The sequence below is a fragment of the Saccoglossus kowalevskii genome, chromosome 2 (assembly GCF_978046115.1).
Source record: "Saccoglossus kowalevskii chromosome 2, keSacKowa6.1, whole genome shotgun sequence".
In the NCBI taxonomy this organism is placed as follows: domain Eukaryota; kingdom Metazoa; phylum Hemichordata; class Enteropneusta; family Harrimaniidae; genus Saccoglossus; species Saccoglossus kowalevskii.
In genome coordinates this window covers 31,827,051-31,846,721 of record NC_140642.1, presented here as the reverse complement: position 1 = coordinate 31,846,721, position 19,671 = coordinate 31,827,051, and the positions used below count along the sequence as shown (strand labels likewise).

Sequence of the window (19,671 nt, the reverse complement as noted above, 5' to 3'; positions counted from 1 at the left end):
CATGGCAATTACCTGGGTGCAATTTCACTGCAATTTTGTCAGCTAGAATTCAAACGCCGCTACGGGACACCGGTTGTTATTGGTGGCATACATTTTTGTCTGTGACTCGTAGTTTTTTACATTTTTTTTTGTCCTTCAATATCATTTAGTACTTAAAGATTATGTTTTCTTTGTTGGAGATTCGCAATACATCTCAAAGTCAACACAACGTTCTGGCAGTCGTTTAGGCACCTCGCCACTTGGTTTAGCCGTGCATTATCAGCCAATATACCATTAATTGCATCTGCAAATTTTGTGTTTGGACCATTCAAATCAATGGATTAACACCATCAATATACTGGTATAATATAATATACCATAATTGATAGACTATTACTGTATTGCGTTCTATTGGCCCAGAATCTGCACAGTTTGTGACTTAAAAATAAAAGCATACTACATAAGAATTTGCAACGTCTGTGTGTTTTAGAGATGCACATTCATGTTCTAGGGCCACAACATTCTACATCATGTGCGTAGCTTGGATATCAGTTGGGTTTTGGGTGTAAAACTCATCTTATGCAATTCAATCATTATTGTAGTAAAAATACTGTTACAGACAGTATGATGCATACATTATCAACTTACATTAATGGTAGAACCAGAAGGACACATCTGCCATGGAGCATCTCCTACTTTCACCTCTAGTGTGTTAGTATCATTGCATCGTGCCCTGTAACACCTACCTGCAGTGGCAACATCCTAACAATGCAAAAAAAAAATGTCACATGATTTTACTGTCGAATTATCAATTTCTGTGTTTAATACATTAGTTAGTAATTTCAAAGGCAGTATCAAGACTTATTATATCAAGGAATAATCAGTAAAAATGTCACAATGGAATGATTCAAGATCTCCAATCTAAGTAATTTTCTAAATGAAAGCACCAAACAAATTCTATTCTATTGGTTTATTTTTTGTGTGTGATAGCTTAGGTTTCTTAATAATCTCCTGAATTTATGAAACTCTGGATAAAGATAGCTATTGAATTGCGTATTTTGACTATAAACTAACAACATTTTATTGTAAAGCAAATAACTTGTACATGTACATGTAATAATTTGAATAAAATGTTCCTTTTTACCGTTCTTGTATCACTGAGGGAGGCAAGAAAACATCTGCTGTCCGAGTCGTATATTTCACCGTAAGTAGAGTAATCATTCACTGCGTTGTCAGGATTAAAACATGTGTACTGTGAAGAAACAATTATGTATACATAGAAATTCCACTGAAGAAAATTTTGCATCTTTGCTACTGTCTCTAAGAAAATATTACAATGTTGATGTTACTGTGTAACATCAAGGTTGTAGTATGAGATTATTCAGGAAGCTTCAGTAGGTTCCTGTGAGTACGAGTATGTGAAATATTTTATAGACTGAATTGTCGCGGATTGTTGGAAATACATGTACTGAATGCATAATAAGAAGTATTGTATGTCAATAATTTCACTCAAAATAACATTATCATACCTCTGATTCGGCTTTGTAAATTCTACATTCATCTAAGTAGTCATTTGTAGAACAAACCCCCTTATCTTTATGTAAATAATGACAACCAATAGAACTGGAAACCAATGAGAACAATTTTTAGTGTTATTGAATTGCAGCTTGCAATATCAGCTGTGTCATGGTGGTTAGAAATTGTACACACTTCTTTGAACTCAGAAACATTTATTTAATTATTTTATCTACCTTCCAATGCAAAAGAAATTTTCATCTTCATCACAATGTGCGGCCACACCAAACTGGCATCCCTGATTCATACCCCAAGGGAAACTCTGTGCATTGTCATAGTTGACTTGGTACCAGCCAGTGTCTTCAAATACAGCCAGTGTGATTGGATCAATAAATGTAAGATGAGGCTGGAAAACGCAATCAACAACAATTAGTCATGGCTCTAACACATATTGTGTATTTGTACACTATTAAAATCAGGTGACAGCTACTAACACTGTCTTTTCCCATTCACTTGCTCTCAGCAAGCGATTGCACTGTTAATTTTGCTGAGTAACCCCCCCCCCCCCCCATACAGGAAAGAAAAGATTTTGAGTTATACCCATATTCCACATAGACTTGTTCGACAAAATGAAAAATGTTTTGTCTATTCTGATTTTACTGTATGATGAAATTGCTTAAGAACAAGAATACACATACCAGTCCTATTGTAGATGTCATGAGAGATCCAAACATGAATCTTGCCTCCCAATGTGAGCTATAGGAGTCCATAGAAAACTAAGGGGAAAACAAATATTAATAGCTACATATAGTATTTAATTGTCCGAGAATTCTTCATGATAATCAAGTATAATATTCACTTTGCCAACTTGCATCTGCAATTTTAAGACATATCACATATATCCTATGATTACATAGGACTTATGTTGACATTTAGGGGTGCTGCCTTAAAGTAGTTAAACCAAAAGTATTCCTAGCTCAGGCTCCATGCCATTTTTCTCTCCCTTGCTGCATGCTTAATTTAAATCAAGCATAAGCCACTTCACAATAACTTCAATTATTAAATGAATAAAGTCAATTATGAGACACCCTCATTTTTATTACCAGGGCATTTGTCAACCACCCAAACTGATCAGCAATTTGTCTGGAATGGATGAAAGAAAACATTATTTTGCCAAACAGAAAGTAATAAATTTATCTCATGTTTTCATCATCCTTTAGGACTTACATACCTGATTATTCTCCAGTGGACCACCAAAATCAGCATCAAAGCAACCAAAATGTGTATTGGTCTTATTAACAACAGCTGGAGTGGCTAGTCTTATTTGTCCCTCTGTATCAGTAACATGCAGATCTGGTCTGTTAACACAGGCGAGTCCATTTGAATCTGAGTATATAAAATATTCACTATATTATAAACCTGCTATATTGTCCCCTCAACATTTTTTGGAGTGCCCCTTTGTTGTCATAAATAATTTAAAACATTTTTTCATTTTTGATTCTCGGTTAATACAACTCAAAAGAATTGTATTGTTGGTAGTGTTTCTTATTGAGCGCCCTCATGTGGCAGTATTTGCTATTTTTTACGCCCTGATCACAGTCCCTCCAGCAGATGGCATTTCGTTTATAAATTCATTAACCCATTCATTGCCACTTGTTTACTGATTATGATTTCAATACTTACAGAACAGTGTATAGTTTTTGTTTTATAGTTGGTTATTTTAAGGACGAGTGGTGGCTCTAAATAGACAAAGCGCCCCCAACATTATATATATCTAACAGATATATTTATTGTGGTTTGTTTACAGTTCCTGACAAAACCCTGTTTTTAATTAAGGCAAAACATTGAATTAAATGTTATCTATTTTTTCGAAAGAAACAAGCAGCTGTAGTACTGTGAACTCTTTTTTTTCACTGCTTCCTTCCTAGAATTAATAGAATGATGGTGAAGACTCTGAACTAATGTAGCACAATTGTTGCATTCTTAATGAAAGCCAGCATTAAATTGCACTAACTATGCATAGATTCCATTACACAAATATTATCAAATATATTTCCTTTCTTATTGACTTCTTGCAAACACAATTCTGGGGAAACACTGGAAAAATCACAAATAATTTGTATGAAAGCTCATGTATCCTTTATCATGAATTATATGCAAAAATACAGTATTTATATTTATTTTTCCTGACTTGTCCCTTCAACAAAAATAAATTCTAAGTGAAATTAAATTATTCTTAGGCTTAGTGTGCATTCGATATGACGCATCGCTGACACACAGTTTTTTGTCAATACAAGAACTCTATCGGAATTCCCGAAAGCATTCTGCTAACCCAACACAAAGTGAATTACAGATGTTGAAGTATGATCTGTATGTGGGCACTGAATCGGAAGAGTATGGTAACCATGCTGTAGAGAAGAGAACGACGAAATGCTACAAATCTTAGTCCAAGATATACTTACCATATGTACACTCTTTAAATTTATCATATAGCATACTTGAAAATCCAAGTGCATGGAATATTTCATGTGCTGCTGTCTGAAAGGGAATGAAAGGAATTGAAAAAATGAAGGATTATATGGCCAATAAATTTGTGAAAACAAATGAGCTGAATCACCATATTTCCTAGATCATAAGCCCCTCCCTGAGTATAAGCCCACCACTCTATTTTTAGTCATTTAACAAGTTGAGGGCTTCCCTCATTATAGGCCCAGGGTTTTTTTTTACCGGGCGTCAATTAAAATATGCGTGTACAATGGTTTCATTGCATAAAAATAGTGATTGGTATGGTAGTTTGGTCTGTGCTTTCAAGAGACAACTGTCAGTGCATGGCGAATGTACGCAACATTAAACATCATTTCTTTTAGAAATAATATTAGGATTCGTATCCAAATGACTGGTGATCAAAATTTTTCCCCCCTACCTAATGTCTATGTGTGAAGTAACTAATAAATAATCTTCAATCTAAGCCAAACCTCTTCATAGCAAGAAGCATTTAAGCAACAAGTCAACAAACATTACGGATAACTTTGGTTTTGATGAAGCAAATGGCCTAGCAGGCTTGTTTGTGCCCCTTCTTGACCGAAATAGTGAGCAAGTTTTGCTAACTCGCTGTCCAAATACTTCTTAGACAAATTGTAAAGGAATATGAACAGTATTGAAAGTAACCAACTTACCAAGATGAAAGTGTCTTCATCGTAAATGTCGTCGCTGAGATGAAGAGGGCAGAAGTTAGAATAGCCTGCAATTGGACGATCATACTGATCTAAGTTACAGTATGCAGCATATGCTATTACATCCTGCTGAAAAAAATAACGTATAAAGTATATTTCATAATGTAGTCCTGCTATAATGGTAAATCTTACTACAATATATGTCTTCCCCCTCCCCTTCTTAGGATTTGCTTCTTGACGTATTAAAGGCTAGTTAACAAAAGTACAAATTCAAAACTGTAACAATGTGAATTCTGTCCAGGAAAATTTCCGGCTACAAGACTGTAGCACTCTATAGCAGCTGCCCTCTAGAGGATGAATGTAAAAATCTTTTTTTTCACTAGAAATACCCAAACTACAATTAAGGATGAGACCCAGGTTCGTGGCATATTTTTGGCCATTTTTTTTTGGAATATTTTCAAATGTTGCAAGGTTGTCTTCATAGAAGTAAAACAAAATAGTTAATTTTGTACTTAGAAAAGTGCTAAATAGTAATAAAAATGCGACGATAAACAGCTGCGCGCGTCATTGTTTTTCAACGGGCTTAACGACGAGGCTAATTATAGATTGACTAAGGATTTTGCAAATCACTGCCTCCTTCTCGTTGAAAGTTCTGCACATGCTCCACTCAGTCATAACATCAACAACATGGTTGCCGCCGGTGCTAACACGATTATATCGTAAAAAGTTCATTGTAAAAAGAGAAAACCTGCTCTGCCAAAAAAAACAAAAATAAACGCACGAATGCAAAGGCACAGTTCGATCTAAAATTATCTGATGCTGGTTCATATTACGACAAAGTGCTTTCGGGCTGATCAGTGACACGATGACCCTCTTTGTTGAGGGACTGTGTTTTGACGAAGCAGCAATGCCGTCAAAGAAAATTAATATGACCTACCCGGTAATCCCACCTATTAATTACACTTTGCGTTTATTTTAAAAAAAAAATTAAATCGTTGTCCTCCCATGTTTACTCAGTAAACAAGTGACGCCATTTTACTGAGTGGTTTGCGAAACTTCGTTGAATTTTCCCTCAAAATATCCGTCGCTGTATGATTATTTTGTGGATTGGGACGTCAAACATACAAGTATTATCCAAGCAAATTACCATGACAAAAAATTATCGTTTCAAATATGTTTTCAGTCGAATAGAAAGACAAGAAATTACTTTTATGCAAATTTGCCATTTTCGAGCCTTTCATTTTCGCACTATGCGCAATACTTTAATAGACGTCTGACAGACACAGGATCAATGGAATTTTTTCACAGAAGATTTTCATCTATTTCTGTACATCTGTTTTGAGTGAAAAAACTCAAAAAAGACTATTTTCGAGAGAAACACACATACACTTTACTAGTTAGAGAAAATATATTCACACAATTTACACACAGAGCTAACTAAACATATATAACATGTAGAAGTTCAAATGCAATCTTCACTGTGAAATATAGGTTTGAATATAAGCGCCCACGAACCTGGCTCTCATCCGTAAATAAAGTACACTGGAGTAAAACACACAATTCCAAAATCAGAATTCCAGAATTATGTTACCATGGTAACAACTTACCCCTGAGTTACAAGATGTAGTATGTTTAGCTCTGACATACAATACAAAATCAGAATTGGGAATACCAGCTCCGTCGGAATAGACTTCTTGAGAAGGTGCTTCATTCACATTATCCCATATCCATAACCCTGTTAAGTGATCATCGGGAATCTATCAAACAAAACAGAGATGTAAGATTATTACCAGCTTAGTTAGATAACAAGAGTCGTCTTATCCGATCAACTGTCAAAATTATTCATACAGTCCTTTTGTTCCCAAAGATGCATGAATTTCATGCTAAATTAATTAATTTTTTTTTCGATACAAGAACTCTCCTAGAATTCCTGAAGGCATTCTTTTAACCAAAGACAATAGAAAAGACTCTTTCTAATGTCTTTGTTTTAACGCAATGTGGAAGTTAATTATAGATGTGTTAAGTATGATCTGTTGACAAAAAAAACTGCATGTTTTTTTTGGTCAAAATAGGGTAATTAACCAGTAAAAATCTTTTAACAGGTAATCTGAATATGGAATGAAGTATTTACCCTCTTTCATGGTTGTTGACAGGTCATTGTTAAAGCATAATTTATGCACAGTTATAGTGGTCTACATATTCGCATGATATTTCTGGCAATCGTTATCAATGCTGTACTACTGGTACCGGGTATATAAATTTGATTACAGGTATAAAGCCAAACAATGCTCAAAGACGTGGTTTTATCACCAGGCAGTCAAAGTTGGAGAATTTTGAAAGGAATAGGCGCTTAGAGGAAAGTGAACTCGAAAATAGAAATACCCTAAAAGTGGGGGGTGGGCGCTTAGTTGAGCATAGGTGCCGAATCGGAAGAGTGCGGTAACCATGTTTTATTTAAGCAGTATCTGTCAAAAGTACACTATCCAGTAAAGTAAATGTCTCATGATTGAAATGTATATGCACACACGCTATAATACCTTAAATTCTTCAAGACAATATTCTCCTGAGTAAGCATCTCCAACAGATTCACACCTGAAAATGTTATACAGATAATTTTCATATCAGGAAAAGTTCATCATACTTTGCAAGACCAAACTTTTTTCAAGGACCACAGAGAAATCTTCACTATGATATTTTGTCATTTGTGAGATTAAATTAAAAAAATAGTAATACTCATAGTGCCAAAATAGGTATTTGTAAATATATTCTGTCTATATTCTGCTTAATCCAAAAAAAGTTTCATTTTTTTAACATGAATACTGAATGCAGCATACAATAACTTGACTATCTGAATATTTGTTCATGTCGCACTTTTTAGTTATTGTATAACAAGTCTTGGAATATGGAAATAAAATGCATATCAGTATTAAATGAAGCATACAGTAAAACATCCCTAAACCTAGCTCCAATGGGCCATTTACGATTGTGTGCTTTTTTTGTTTAAACTAGGCTAGTACTATAGAAAACACCAAAGTGAGTTTTCAGTTGTTGAGACGCCCCCCCCCCACTGCTCAACTTCCAGGCCTGATGAATTGGTTGGCTGTAATGCAACTAATCACTAGCTGTCATCAAACTATTCAAACAAAAAGACGATGTGCCAAAGAAATATGAGCCAACCACGCCCTCCTTTGTCGCTAAATTACGTCTACTGACCCAACATGACCCGGAAATCCATCCAAACAGATACTATCCCACGCATCTGCAAATAGCAGTCATTGGAGATGCATAGACATCTCATGGTGAGTTTTCAGTCAAAGCCCTTAAAAGAAAATCAACTCGAGTTGTGGTTGAGTAGCAATGATCTTGAATTCAGTTTGGAGGTTTCTGCAGTAACTCTCCAGGGAAGGTGCTTACACAGGGTTTTAGGTTAGACGAATTTTACTGTACATACAGGACAAATATTTTTATTATCAACAACTTGTTCTTGAAAATTAAAAGGAACTTAAAAACTTTCCATTGATTAAAAAAATTCCTCGATTTTCCACTATAAATGATTGACATCACAGTAAGAAAGAATGCAGGAACGTTGCCGTATATCTTTTCCATGTGTGTGATGAAACACTTATTCCAATATCACAGAGTGAGGAAATTCAATGAGAAGATTTAATTCAATGAGATTATTGAAATAAATAATGACAAGCTTTTTTTTTCTTATATACCATTTTTTCCACAATTTGAAAGCAGTTGTCTACACTTTTCATACATTGTTAAGAAACCATTTAATTATCAATTGACACCTATGTGTTAGTTGACATTTATAAATATTCATACAACTTTGTGAATAAAACTTACTTCCCCATATTTGGTCCGACTATCCAAATAGCTCTGCATGCGTCGTCTTTTCTTGACAACAAGAGTGGTCCTGACACTGGAATGACTAACAGAGTTATAGATTCTATCAGTATACATGTATATGTTCAATACTGTGTTGTCTTTGGATGGTGAAGTCATTCTGTCTCAAAACAAAGTACTGTAAAAGGATTAATTATTCACTGGGTTTTAATTTTGCTTATTTCACTGACTAGAAATTGCGCTAAATTAAAACCCAGTGAATATGTAAAATTTAGCATAGAACACATTATATAAATGATAAAACCGTGAATTTAACACCCACTGATTATGCCTGAAATGGAAAATCAGTGAAAAATTAAACCCATTGAAAATTATTCATTTTACAGTATTAAATCAATTAAACCTTCTTGGAGACTCCCAGTGCAGCCTAATTAAACAGGTAACATGAGGTTTATGTTGTAGACATATTATAAAATCAGTAACAATTAGCCAGGATTTTCACACACCTGTTTTGTTTTGTTTGAAATAACAGAATTGTTTTATCAAAAACATGCAAAATATAGGATACTGTATGCCCCTATTCGAGAACACTTGACAACAGAAGTACTATATGTATTACTTTATGTAGTTCTTATTGGAACTAGCTGTCACAATCCCATGTTGACAGAATATGATACATTAAAATTAAAGGGCAGCAGTCGTTGTGCTGCGTCCTGTTCGATAGGGGACTCATAGCGACGTATACAACGCGTGTAAAATACATTGCTTATTTACATGAAATTTGAACACGCGCTGCGCGACGACCAACGCGCTTCAATATTGACACTACAGGGCATGTGACTGCCAGTGAAATTAATTTCATATATACCACACAGTGTTGTGACATCAACAATAGCCATTTTGTTTGGGGATAATAATTTTTAGTTCACAGTGCAATGAACCAACTAACAATTCATGCCACTACTCTGAATTTCAGGTCCATTATTTTGTGGCACTGTGAATGATGCCTACAGATTATACACGTATAACTTGGTTCAGTCACCGATTTTTAGTATAAAAGATGAATTTAGTTTAACATTTACCATCAACAAACATCAACAAATCATGAAAAATTGTGCACACTATGCCCTTTATAATAAGAAAATTATTTTTTAATATTTTTTAGAATTATTTTTGTCATTTTCTGCCATTTTAGGTCAAATACACATACCTGAATAGTCCAGTGTTGGTAATTAAAATATTGCACACTTGTGAACAAAATGAAATTGTTGAATTCTATAGCAGCCCAAACTTCAAGGCTACTTTATATTATTTGCAGGTAAATAATTTAGTTTTTGAAAGTTAAAATTTGTCAGAAGTGGCAAGGTCAAATTACGGTAGTAGCTCTAACAATTCAAGTGTGTTAATGTCAAATTTACATTCATTTTAGGAAAATACTTTCAAATTAAAATGCACTTCATTTCACTTTCATTTGTCTCATCCGAATAGTAGAAATGATAGACATGACATTCACCGAAATATCACAAATTCCCACTCAACAAAAAATGATACATAATCCCAAAGACCTGTTCAAATCAGAAATTTGGGTAATTTTTTGTGTTTGTTTATTTGCAATATTCTACTTGACTGTATATAATTTTTGCTGAGTATTTTGTTCCCAAAGGCCAATGGCCAGCCTACAATGCATATATGAATAAAATTATTATAATTATATGGAGAAAACAACTAGACTATTAACTTGTCCAGTATTCAGTTTTTAAACATGAAATTAATATCACATATCTACCAGAGTTTGAAACAGTGCACCAGACATCACAAGTACGTGACGTTCCAAAAATGTGCCTGCAGTCTTTTTGGCTTTATTCATTAGTCAGTTACGTATTCAACATAACCTTTGACTGGGTCTGTTAATTCTGGCACCTTAGAATAAAGAATTCTTTGTTCTTTGTATTTGTAGGATCCAATGCTGCCCCTCCCATATCAAGTGTCCCCCCCCCCGAGTATTCAGTACCTTTATTGCCCCATCTTATGATAATTATGTTTTTTTTTTTGTGTTTTAATACCAGTGTATTAGTGTATTGACAGGCAACTATGTTTTTTATTTTATTATTTTTTCCTTTTTTAATTTTGACAAATACAATCTTTTTAAATAATCCCAAAATCCTTTTTGCACAATTTTGACAGGCACTTTCAAACACCTGGCTTATATTTTGCTTAAAAATGTACATTATTTTATCACAGACAACTAAGCAGTTGGGTGACTGACTATGATTAAAATTCTCTGTTTTTCCATTCACAAGTTTTGACGACATTTTCCATTTTATATTTAATGAGTCAATCTTTAAGCTGCATTTTAGCATAAGAATTATTCAATTTCCTTATTCAGTGCATTATCAACAATAACACAATACAGGGCTCTGTCCATTATTGAAACTTCACGTTCTCATTTGGTACCACATCAGGCGATAATTGGTCAGTTTTTGAGGTCAATATACAAGCATACAACCAAGATTGCCTACCATTACTTGTACGTGATGTACCTGTGACCATTTTTGATATATGCCATTCCAATAATTCCTACCTACACCACTAGTAATATCTCATTACCAAGACTAGCTTTATGCAAAAATCACATACTGTTAAATACTTTATTTTAGCTGGAATTAATTTTCGCTGAAAAGACTTTTTGGGTATTTTGTATGGATTTTATTTTCACTGATTTTTGACGAGTTGAATGTAAAAGATAGGAAAAAAGGTATATTCGCTGGATTTTATTTTTTACTGATTCATTTCTTCAGCGAAAATAGCGAAAATTAAGTCCAAGTGAAAATGAAGTGTTTTACAGTACTATCCAAGTCTACGGTATGTCATCAGCCTCTATATGGCCTACTCCAATTTCTATATGGGAGGTATATTAGGGACGACGTCAAAAGATCGATGTCAGATAAAAAACTTAATTCCTTTAGTTTTTTTCCAAAACCCCCCACTGAAACTTAATTGATAAATATTGGTCATGGCGTCAGACTACATTCACCATTAAATACAAATTGATAATCGGACAGTAGTATTGCATAGCAGTTGGCTGTCAGGTGGGTGTAAAAAGATTTTACAAATGCACCTCATTTGACGCACAGATTTACACTCGAACCAAACCATTTTTCTGTTTTTTTTCCTTTTCAGTTATTTCTGTCCATGATTGGATAGAAAAAAAAAACGAACTACAAATACTCCAAGATTTTTTTTGACTTCATTAAAAAAATAAAATCGTTTTTGTCGGATGGAAACTTTTTGAGGTCAAAACCCCCCACCCCCAAACTAAAGGAAATAAGTTTTTTATTTGACATCGATCTTTTGACGTCGTCCCTTATTACTAATATCTCATCACAAATTAAATTCATGCAAACATCACATACTGTACGTCGGATGCCATAGGTGGTCTGAGGTGATTAATACAATACAGTGCTATTCATGAATTAGTTTCCAGCAAGTCTTGGGGCAGTAAGTTTACTGCAATTTACAGATAAATTGATCGCTAGTTTGTCAGGCATTTTGGTTTTGACTAAAGCAGATGACCTGAAATTTTAATATTACCCTTCATTCTGTCACCATCAAATAATAATATCTAAAAAAAAATAATATTTTATACAAGTTTATATGAGATTTTACAAGACTGTATGTAAAATTGTTTGCAATGGTCAAATCTGTTTTGTCAAAACCAAAGTTGTCAGTGAATTAGTAAGCAAGTTTTCTACCCCACTACTTCTGAGACTCACTGTTAATGTTATGCGTAGAAATTTCACACAGTCACACAGCCTCCGGATTATCAATACCCCTCAACACTGATCGCAATGACACAATACTATCACTGTAAAGCTAGCATTACCGAAAGTCAAGTGGCATATAGTGAGAGGAATGCTACATATATTCTCGTCCATTAAACAATTGCTCAAATATACATATTTCACTCACTTGTACAAGCAGACTATCTATTGGTCCACCAATTCCATGATAAAGTTTTGTAATTTTGATAAAAAACTTGTCATGTGGTGAAAGGAATTAAACTAGATCATATAAATAATTTTGAAGAACAAAGTCACTGGCCACTTTTCACAAAATAAACCAACATAATTTTTTTCATTAATTTTCCAAAACATCGCATATGTAGCGAAAAGGAAATATTGTCTATTTTGTTCGAAATTGAAAAAGAAATTGAAGAAAAATACATGAAAATGTGAAAAATGTTGCAACTTTGCGAAAAATTATGGCAAATGAGTAGAAAATTACTAGTACTGTATATCATTTCGGTTGTACCTGATAGAAACAACTGGATAATGGCGACAGCTCTACCAACAACTCGTTCTAACCTCTTCTCTTGGACGGCTGTTAATTCTTCATCCAACTGATGAAATACAGTATGTATTCGAATCGGCTGATAGGGAGATTCGTCTGCAGCATTTCTTTTAGTCCTATCTCTACCGTATTGCACTTTGCTGCTTGGAACCGCCATGGGCTGAACATCGTCATGAATGCATGGAGTTTTGTTTGGTTGTTGTATTAACTTCGGGCATTGCGCTGCCGTCGTAATGATAAACACAAGAAAACATCGTATCACTAATAGCATGTCTTTGAGTCGGACTTTGTTGACGACTGGTAATTTGCACCAATCCTATTGAAAAATGTCTTCACATGGGCGTATGTAACCCGCCGCATACACCTATGAGCTAGAGGGAGTACCTTTTTCAGTCCTGTTAGAACAAAATAACTGAAACACGAATGCACCCGACACAAAAAATCCAACTTCTACTACGGCTGATTGAGAACGCGATTGTTCGTGGCCATCGTGGACGTTCCAATGCCCATATTCCGCCCAACTATGTATAAAACATCATCATAAAAGAATGTAGACGACTGCAGGACATCTTATCTTGAAGGGCAAGAAGAACGTCAATCAATGTACTTTCAGCGGTTTGTCAACTTTCAGATTCACCGACGAGACGTTTTACCTGTGATTTTTTAATTATGTTCCGACATCCATTCCGTCCACATGTGATCGAAATCATCCAACGACGTCTAAAGGCTGTAACATTTGAGTAGTCTCCTACGCATGAAATGTTTCTCGTCTTAGTGGTCGACCTTGTCTCGATAACTTTCTCACCTTTGGAACGTCAATGTTTTTTGCAATTTGCATGTTATTTGCATCTAATTACATCTCGCTGATATGAAACGTTACGCACACTCTTATTGGTTGGAGGTGAGAGATTGTTTCTGATTGGCAAACATCAAGCCAGTGGAGTAATTTTTACAAACACATAAACAATATGGCTTACTTAGGTCGACTAAGATAATATTTCCATCATTTTTAAAAATTAAGACTGGTTTACCTAAGATATACTGCCATGTCAGGTAAAATGGTTTTGTATGAAAGTCTGGCAGCTGGAGGTGAAAAAACTGCTGTGATATTGGACATAGGGTCTGCTTACACCAAGTAAGTTAATCTTAAATTGAAATTTTTGTCTGACATGTCAATATCATTATCAATAATGACAATATACATTACCGGTAGTTTCATAGGCTGGTCAATGGTCATGATTAGAAAAATTTAGTGAGAACGTTGCTTGCTAAATCAGGCAAATACAGTGAGCGCAATTTTGCTCATCAAATATTTGAAGTGTTTTGAGATTTTAGCTGATCATGTCATTGCTTGTTATTATTATAAATATTCAATCAGAGTGAAAGGGATAAAGCGAGGGATGTTATAAAGTTGTTATAAAAATGGTTTTAAAAATGAAATTTTATAATTTAAAATGACTGGTAAAATTCACCAATTGACCAATCCAGAAATGATGTGGTGACATCATCACAAGTTCTAATAAATGAGTCGGTTCAACATCATCCAATCAACTAGCCCTTCATTTTGAAGTGGGTGGTTGTAGTTAAACAATAGTGACGTTCAGGCTACAAATCTTGTCATGTGCTGAGAGTCTGAACCGAAAGTTATGTGTGAATGGTTTGGACCTAGTCGGAACATGCCATAACAAAATTGATCTCGGTCCAAATTGAGAATCGAGACCAAAACTCAGCACATGCCAAGATTTGCTGCCTGAACGCTTGGCACGAACCAAAATCAGGCCCCCAGTGGTGATTTTACGAAATTTTATATTGATTTACCTGACATGGCGATAGGGGGAGGTGCAGCTAGCTTGTTGGGAAAGATACGATTGGATGATGTATATTTATGTACTTGTATATTCCCTGCTGACACTATTCTTGTCTATTCATTTTGACTATTTATGGAGGCTTTAAGCCGGGGATATGTTAAGATTGGTAGAATATGGTAGATATGAGATGTCTATGTAGTGTATTTTCTTAAGAATTTTTTAATAATAATAACAATTCCCATATTATCTCAGAGTTGGATTCGCAGCGGAACAAGCGCCACGAAGTATAATTCCTACTGAAGTTAAGAGACAGCGCACAGGAAAAGTTGTGAAGATTGACCTGTGCACTGACCCTGAGGAATTATATGGTATATTGATTGATTTCCTACACTTTCTGTATTTTAGGTAAGGTTCATTTTGAAATGGTAATTAATTATTATGGACGAAGTTATGAGTTAATTCTCGTACATTTTTTTTGTAAAATGCATGGTTGTTGTTCTTACTCGGATTATTACAGTCAAACCTGTGTTAACGGCCACCTGTGCAGAGCGGCCACCTGCTCATAGTGACCACCTTAGTACAGTCCCTTCGCAGTTTACACGTTAAAGACACTGGATATAGCGACCACCTGTCCAACGCGACCAGCGACCACTCTATTGTAGACCCATTCACACCTTAACCTTTGTATAACGACCACCAACATTTCCATCAGACGGTCTCAGCAAAAAGACAATAGCTACTTGCGAATTGCTAACAGGAAAGTGGCCACATGTTACGTTCAGATTACCGAGTACGCAATCTTTAGGGCTAATAGACAGGGGTGACCAATGCAACTTGGTTTGTGAAGTTGCGAAAAAGTAAAAAAAAAGTTGAATATCATCCGAATGTAACGTCTGGAGACTGGAAAGATTTTAACAACAAATTAAACAGTTTCATTCAAAGTTTGAAATGAAAAACTAGCTTGTTTCCGATCGGTACGATCGGTACTATACTATTGATCCCCAGCCGGCCAGCGGCACTTCTGTGGACTGTCTCGCACATGAAGAGCAAATTCCTCCCGTCTCGAAACAAAGAAAAATGAACCAGTTTTATTAAATGAGAGATGTTTTATTTACCTTGTCGATATGAAATATCCAAACAAAATAATAATACATTCGTTTATTTCGTTTTCATCGCGGGATTGCAAAATCCGACCTATTTTGGGCGCCATGTTGTTTGTTGTTGATCGTTATAAATTATGCTAATGAAGCTAGCGCATGGGCAAAACGTATTGTTACTGAGGGGTCATCTCAGGGTTATTCTCAACGAAAGATGTTTTCTATTTTGATCCTTTTTTTTATAAAAGGTAATATCAATAATTCGCAATCGAGAAAATTCGTTTCGTTTGGGCAGTTTTGACAGGTCGATGCTTGCAACAAACACAGTCTCGTGATAGAGGGACTGTGCAACAAATAACTGTAAAATTGCGTGTACGATCATCGTATTTCATTTCGGATTCGTTTGACTTTCTGATTCAACACCGAGAGTTGGAGCAATCGTTATGAGTTTGGTAAATTTTGTTTATTACCAATGCTTCTTCATTTTTAATGCTTGTTTGTTTGTTTGTTTTTTCAAACACGGCAATTTTGCCTGTGCATTTTGTCACAGTGTACAATCGACAGTACTAACGATGGGACTGATTACCGACTGTGATGGAATATGTGTAAGAGACTGGGGGATAAGAGTGTGAAAGACCGAGCTGAAACGCCAATGCGGCCGATCGTTGACAATCGTTCTTATGCAGTGAATACACCAATGAATCCATGGGCAGAATCACTTGGTTTCAGTGAACTTACATGATATAATTTGTAGTAAAAAAGTAAAGCTGTGTAATTATCCAGATGAAAATGAGTGATTTTTATTAAAAAAGACCTATTCATTGTACAATGTGTAGGTTTGTTTTTATGTTTTGCTTATGATCTCCCTTAAAAATTCCCGCCCTAATTAATATTCATGATTGAACGAATAAATTAGGCCACCTCCGTATAAAGACCACCTGTCTATAAAGGACAGTTGGGTCAGTCCACTGACTGTTCTTTATAGACAGGTTTGACTGTAGTAAGTTGATTGTATCATTTGGTGATCTGTGTACCAGTAACTACTTACTTATTTTTCTATATTCAAATCATTGCTATTTCACGCTACTGTACAGGTACTTGCTAGTGAACCCACGTGATAGAAGAGTCGTGATATGTGAATCGTTTCTTTCGCCTACAACGTTTAGAGACACATTGGCTAAAGTGCTGTTTAAGCACTATGAGGTAAGTTGGGTTCAAGATACTAAAATACGAAACATCACTGCATAGAGGTTGTTGCATCAGACTGATGATCGGTAGTCCCAAGTTCAAAATCTACATTTGGCTGAGCATCAAAAATGGCTAACCCTTACCCTGGGTGAGTGTACCACAGACCACGGTTACTTTTTTAGTAACCGTGCACAGACTGAATGGGAATGCTAATTCCATTGGTCGAGATTCATTCACTAATGGATGCGACTAAGGTCCACAGGTGCTTATGTTCGATCGAGCCTGGTTGAGGCCAGGATAGTGTAATAAATTGCCATTTGATAGAGAGATGGCCACACAGCCTTGTCATGTAGTCCCAAACATAAATATGGCTTCTGTGGCAAAAATATTATTACTGATATGTGTCAGCCTTAGCACTTTACATGTATTTGCCAATTTACACATAAAGTGACAACAGTGATATTCAATGCCTGGAACTGTCTCGTGTGAAGAAAATAGTAGGTACAATAATCTAATAGTAGAGAACATAGTTGATAGCAATTATGTGATAACATTACTGTATAATTTTCCCTATGCTAATTATTAGTAAAATTATCAACCATAGAAGTATATATATATCTTGATTTTGACAAATGCATTTCACAAAAGTGGCATTCCAGCCATGAACTGGTCAAAATCTTATGACGAACACCTTTTAGGATAATGCCTAAAAATAAATATATTTTTTGTGTAATATCAGTTTGGATGCTTTATAAAGCTGTACATTAATCTTTCATGTTACTGATACTTGTGGTTTGATTTCTTTTGTTATTTGTCAACAGGTTCCATCTGTATTATTTGCTCCTTCTCATTTATTGACTCTGTTTACTATCGGTGGAAATACTGGTATTGTTCTAGATGCTGGCTATGAAGAAACAGTGGTGCTTTCAATATCCTTTTTTGAACCAACAGTAATTGGAAGAATTGTGTTGTGAATGGTACTCAAATGTTTATTCATCGATATTCTGCTGTTTTGGAAGATTACAATTTACAACATTCAAAAATACTGATTGGCAATTTGTTTTTTTCAGAAGCCTTATGCGTGCTGTGCTTGCATTTCCTTGTGTTCCATTGTTTGAAGGCTTTAATACTAAAGATTGTGGAACATATCCATTTATCAAACCTTAGAAAAATAACGTCTATGGTAAAATATGTGATCACAAATCACCAAACTTGACAGGATTTATTTCATGACTTTGAACACTACACAAAAGTAAAAATATTGTCATTTTCTTTATTTTTACGTATTTGATATATCATGTTACAAGGATTAAAAAAATTAAATAAAAATATGGGGTCACTGTTCTCAGTTCGAAGAAATTCAATCCATAAAATACAATGAAAATAGGATGTTTTGTCTGTTTTAGATCATTTTACCATTGTTCCCCATGGCAAGAATACATCTCAAAATTTTGCTCTGTAACATATTGTGAAAAAAGATATACAGTGCCTTACAATGTACTTTTTGATGTCTAGAAGTATTAAAGTGCCTGTGAAATGGCTGCTATTTTCACGCCTAAAATTATCCATTGATACATAAATATTATTAATTTTTATGTTTCTAAGCATTAATTATTTTTTTGAGTGAAAAAATATGTTTTCAACTCAATCTATGGCAACTTTATTTTTGTGTATTTTAAAACGAGGCTCCTCATTAGCTTCTTATTTGCATACATAAATTCCCCTTGTGACGTCAGAAGGGGAAGTCGCATGGCAGCTTGCATTGCCGATACGTGTAAATAAGGCAAATTTCTTGTGCGGTTTTCTCGTCTTTGACTAAATTTTCACTTATGTACTTGTTCGTCGAGGAGGAATGGCCCATAATGAACACATAATATCAATTTTTGTTGCATGGGGTTGAGTTAGATGCGAAATATGTCCTTTCTGGTATAGCTGGTCACCGTGATCGTCACCGGCACACGTTTGTACACTGTCGCTGGACAAAATAGGTTACTAGGCACGTCACTACACTGTTTTATTTCATCGATCGTCTGAGTAAAACTTTCAAAATTAAAATAAAAGAGAACATATTTTGACATTCTAAACATTAGACTATAGTGATTACTATAAAATAATTAAAAAATGACAAATCACAGTTACTAAATAAATGACAGCCGCGTGGAAATAAATTGAAATTTTGTTGAAATAGGTGAACGCGTCGGGTCACGACGAGGGCAAGTGCGTTAAAAGCGACGTTTAATTGGATAACAAAAATAATCGAGATCGACACACATACAGATAAATTCAGAGTTGATTCGAGTTAGCGTGATCCATGGAGTCATTGTCATAATTATAACATCATATTAAAACTTTATTTAGTGGAAACACATTGACCAAGCCCTGATTCTTATTTCATAAATTATTACGCAGATCAAGCTGCAAGCATGGAGGTAAAAAAAGAACAGAGGTGTGAATTCGACATTCAACACCAATCACCAAACAATTCAGAAACTTTTAGCCTTTGAAAATGAAAACAATTAGCAGTGTGTAAGGGCTGTGTAATTTCCTGTTTGTCCGACGCTTCGTTTTCATGTCACTGTCAAAATTATTGCTACTCTTTACTTAAGAGGGACTAAATGGTCTCTATAAAACGATAATCAGGATCGCAAAAAAAGTCAACTCATTTGAAACACTTGTCGTCTCTCTCTCTCTCTCTCTCTCTCTCTCTCT

General features: G+C 35.0%; 2 protein-coding genes across 3 annotated transcripts in view; one reads left to right on the top strand and one right to left on the bottom strand.

The window, feature by feature from the left end:
* Positions 1-13,692, bottom strand: part of LOC100377619 (ciliated left-right organizer metallopeptidase-like) — a 28,174-nt gene extending 14,482 nt beyond the window's left edge. Inside the window, exons 1-12 of one of the 2 annotated variants that reach the window (XM_006815550.3) lie at positions 12,831-13,692; positions 8,520-8,604; positions 7,205-7,259; positions 6,275-6,424; positions 4,671-4,796; positions 3,957-4,032; positions 2,726-2,880; positions 2,193-2,270; positions 1,731-1,900; positions 1,509-1,602; positions 1,124-1,231; positions 628-741 (exon numbers count right to left, since the gene is read on the bottom strand). In XM_006815550.3, coding sequence (XP_006815613.2) covers positions 628-741; positions 1,124-1,231; positions 1,509-1,602; positions 1,731-1,900; positions 2,193-2,270; positions 2,726-2,880; positions 3,957-4,032; positions 4,671-4,796; positions 6,275-6,424; positions 7,205-7,259; positions 8,520-8,604; positions 12,831-13,140 — 1,521 coding nt within the window. In that variant the 5' untranslated portion in view covers positions 13,141-13,692. The remainder of the gene's footprint in view (positions 1-627; positions 742-1,123; positions 1,232-1,508; positions 1,603-1,730; positions 1,901-2,192; positions 2,271-2,725; positions 2,881-3,956; positions 4,033-4,670; positions 4,797-6,274; positions 6,425-7,204; positions 7,260-8,519; positions 8,605-12,830) is intronic. The other variant, XM_085494346.1, reaches the window with a different exon arrangement.
* A 152-nt stretch (positions 13,693-13,844) lies between these two features.
* LOC102803107 (actin-related protein 10-like) overlaps positions 13,845-19,671 on the top strand; it is a 12,839-nt gene continuing 7,012 nt past the window's right edge. Inside the window, exons 1-6 of the mRNA XM_085494338.1 lie at positions 13,845-14,004; positions 14,930-15,082; positions 16,869-16,977; positions 17,784-17,879; positions 18,895-18,922; positions 19,483-19,497. Coding sequence (XP_085350464.1) covers positions 13,916-14,004; positions 14,930-15,082; positions 16,869-16,977; positions 17,784-17,879; positions 18,895-18,922; positions 19,483-19,497 — 490 coding nt within the window. The 5' untranslated portion in view covers positions 13,845-13,915. The remainder of the gene's footprint in view (positions 14,005-14,929; positions 15,083-16,868; positions 16,978-17,783; positions 17,880-18,894; positions 18,923-19,482; positions 19,498-19,671) is intronic.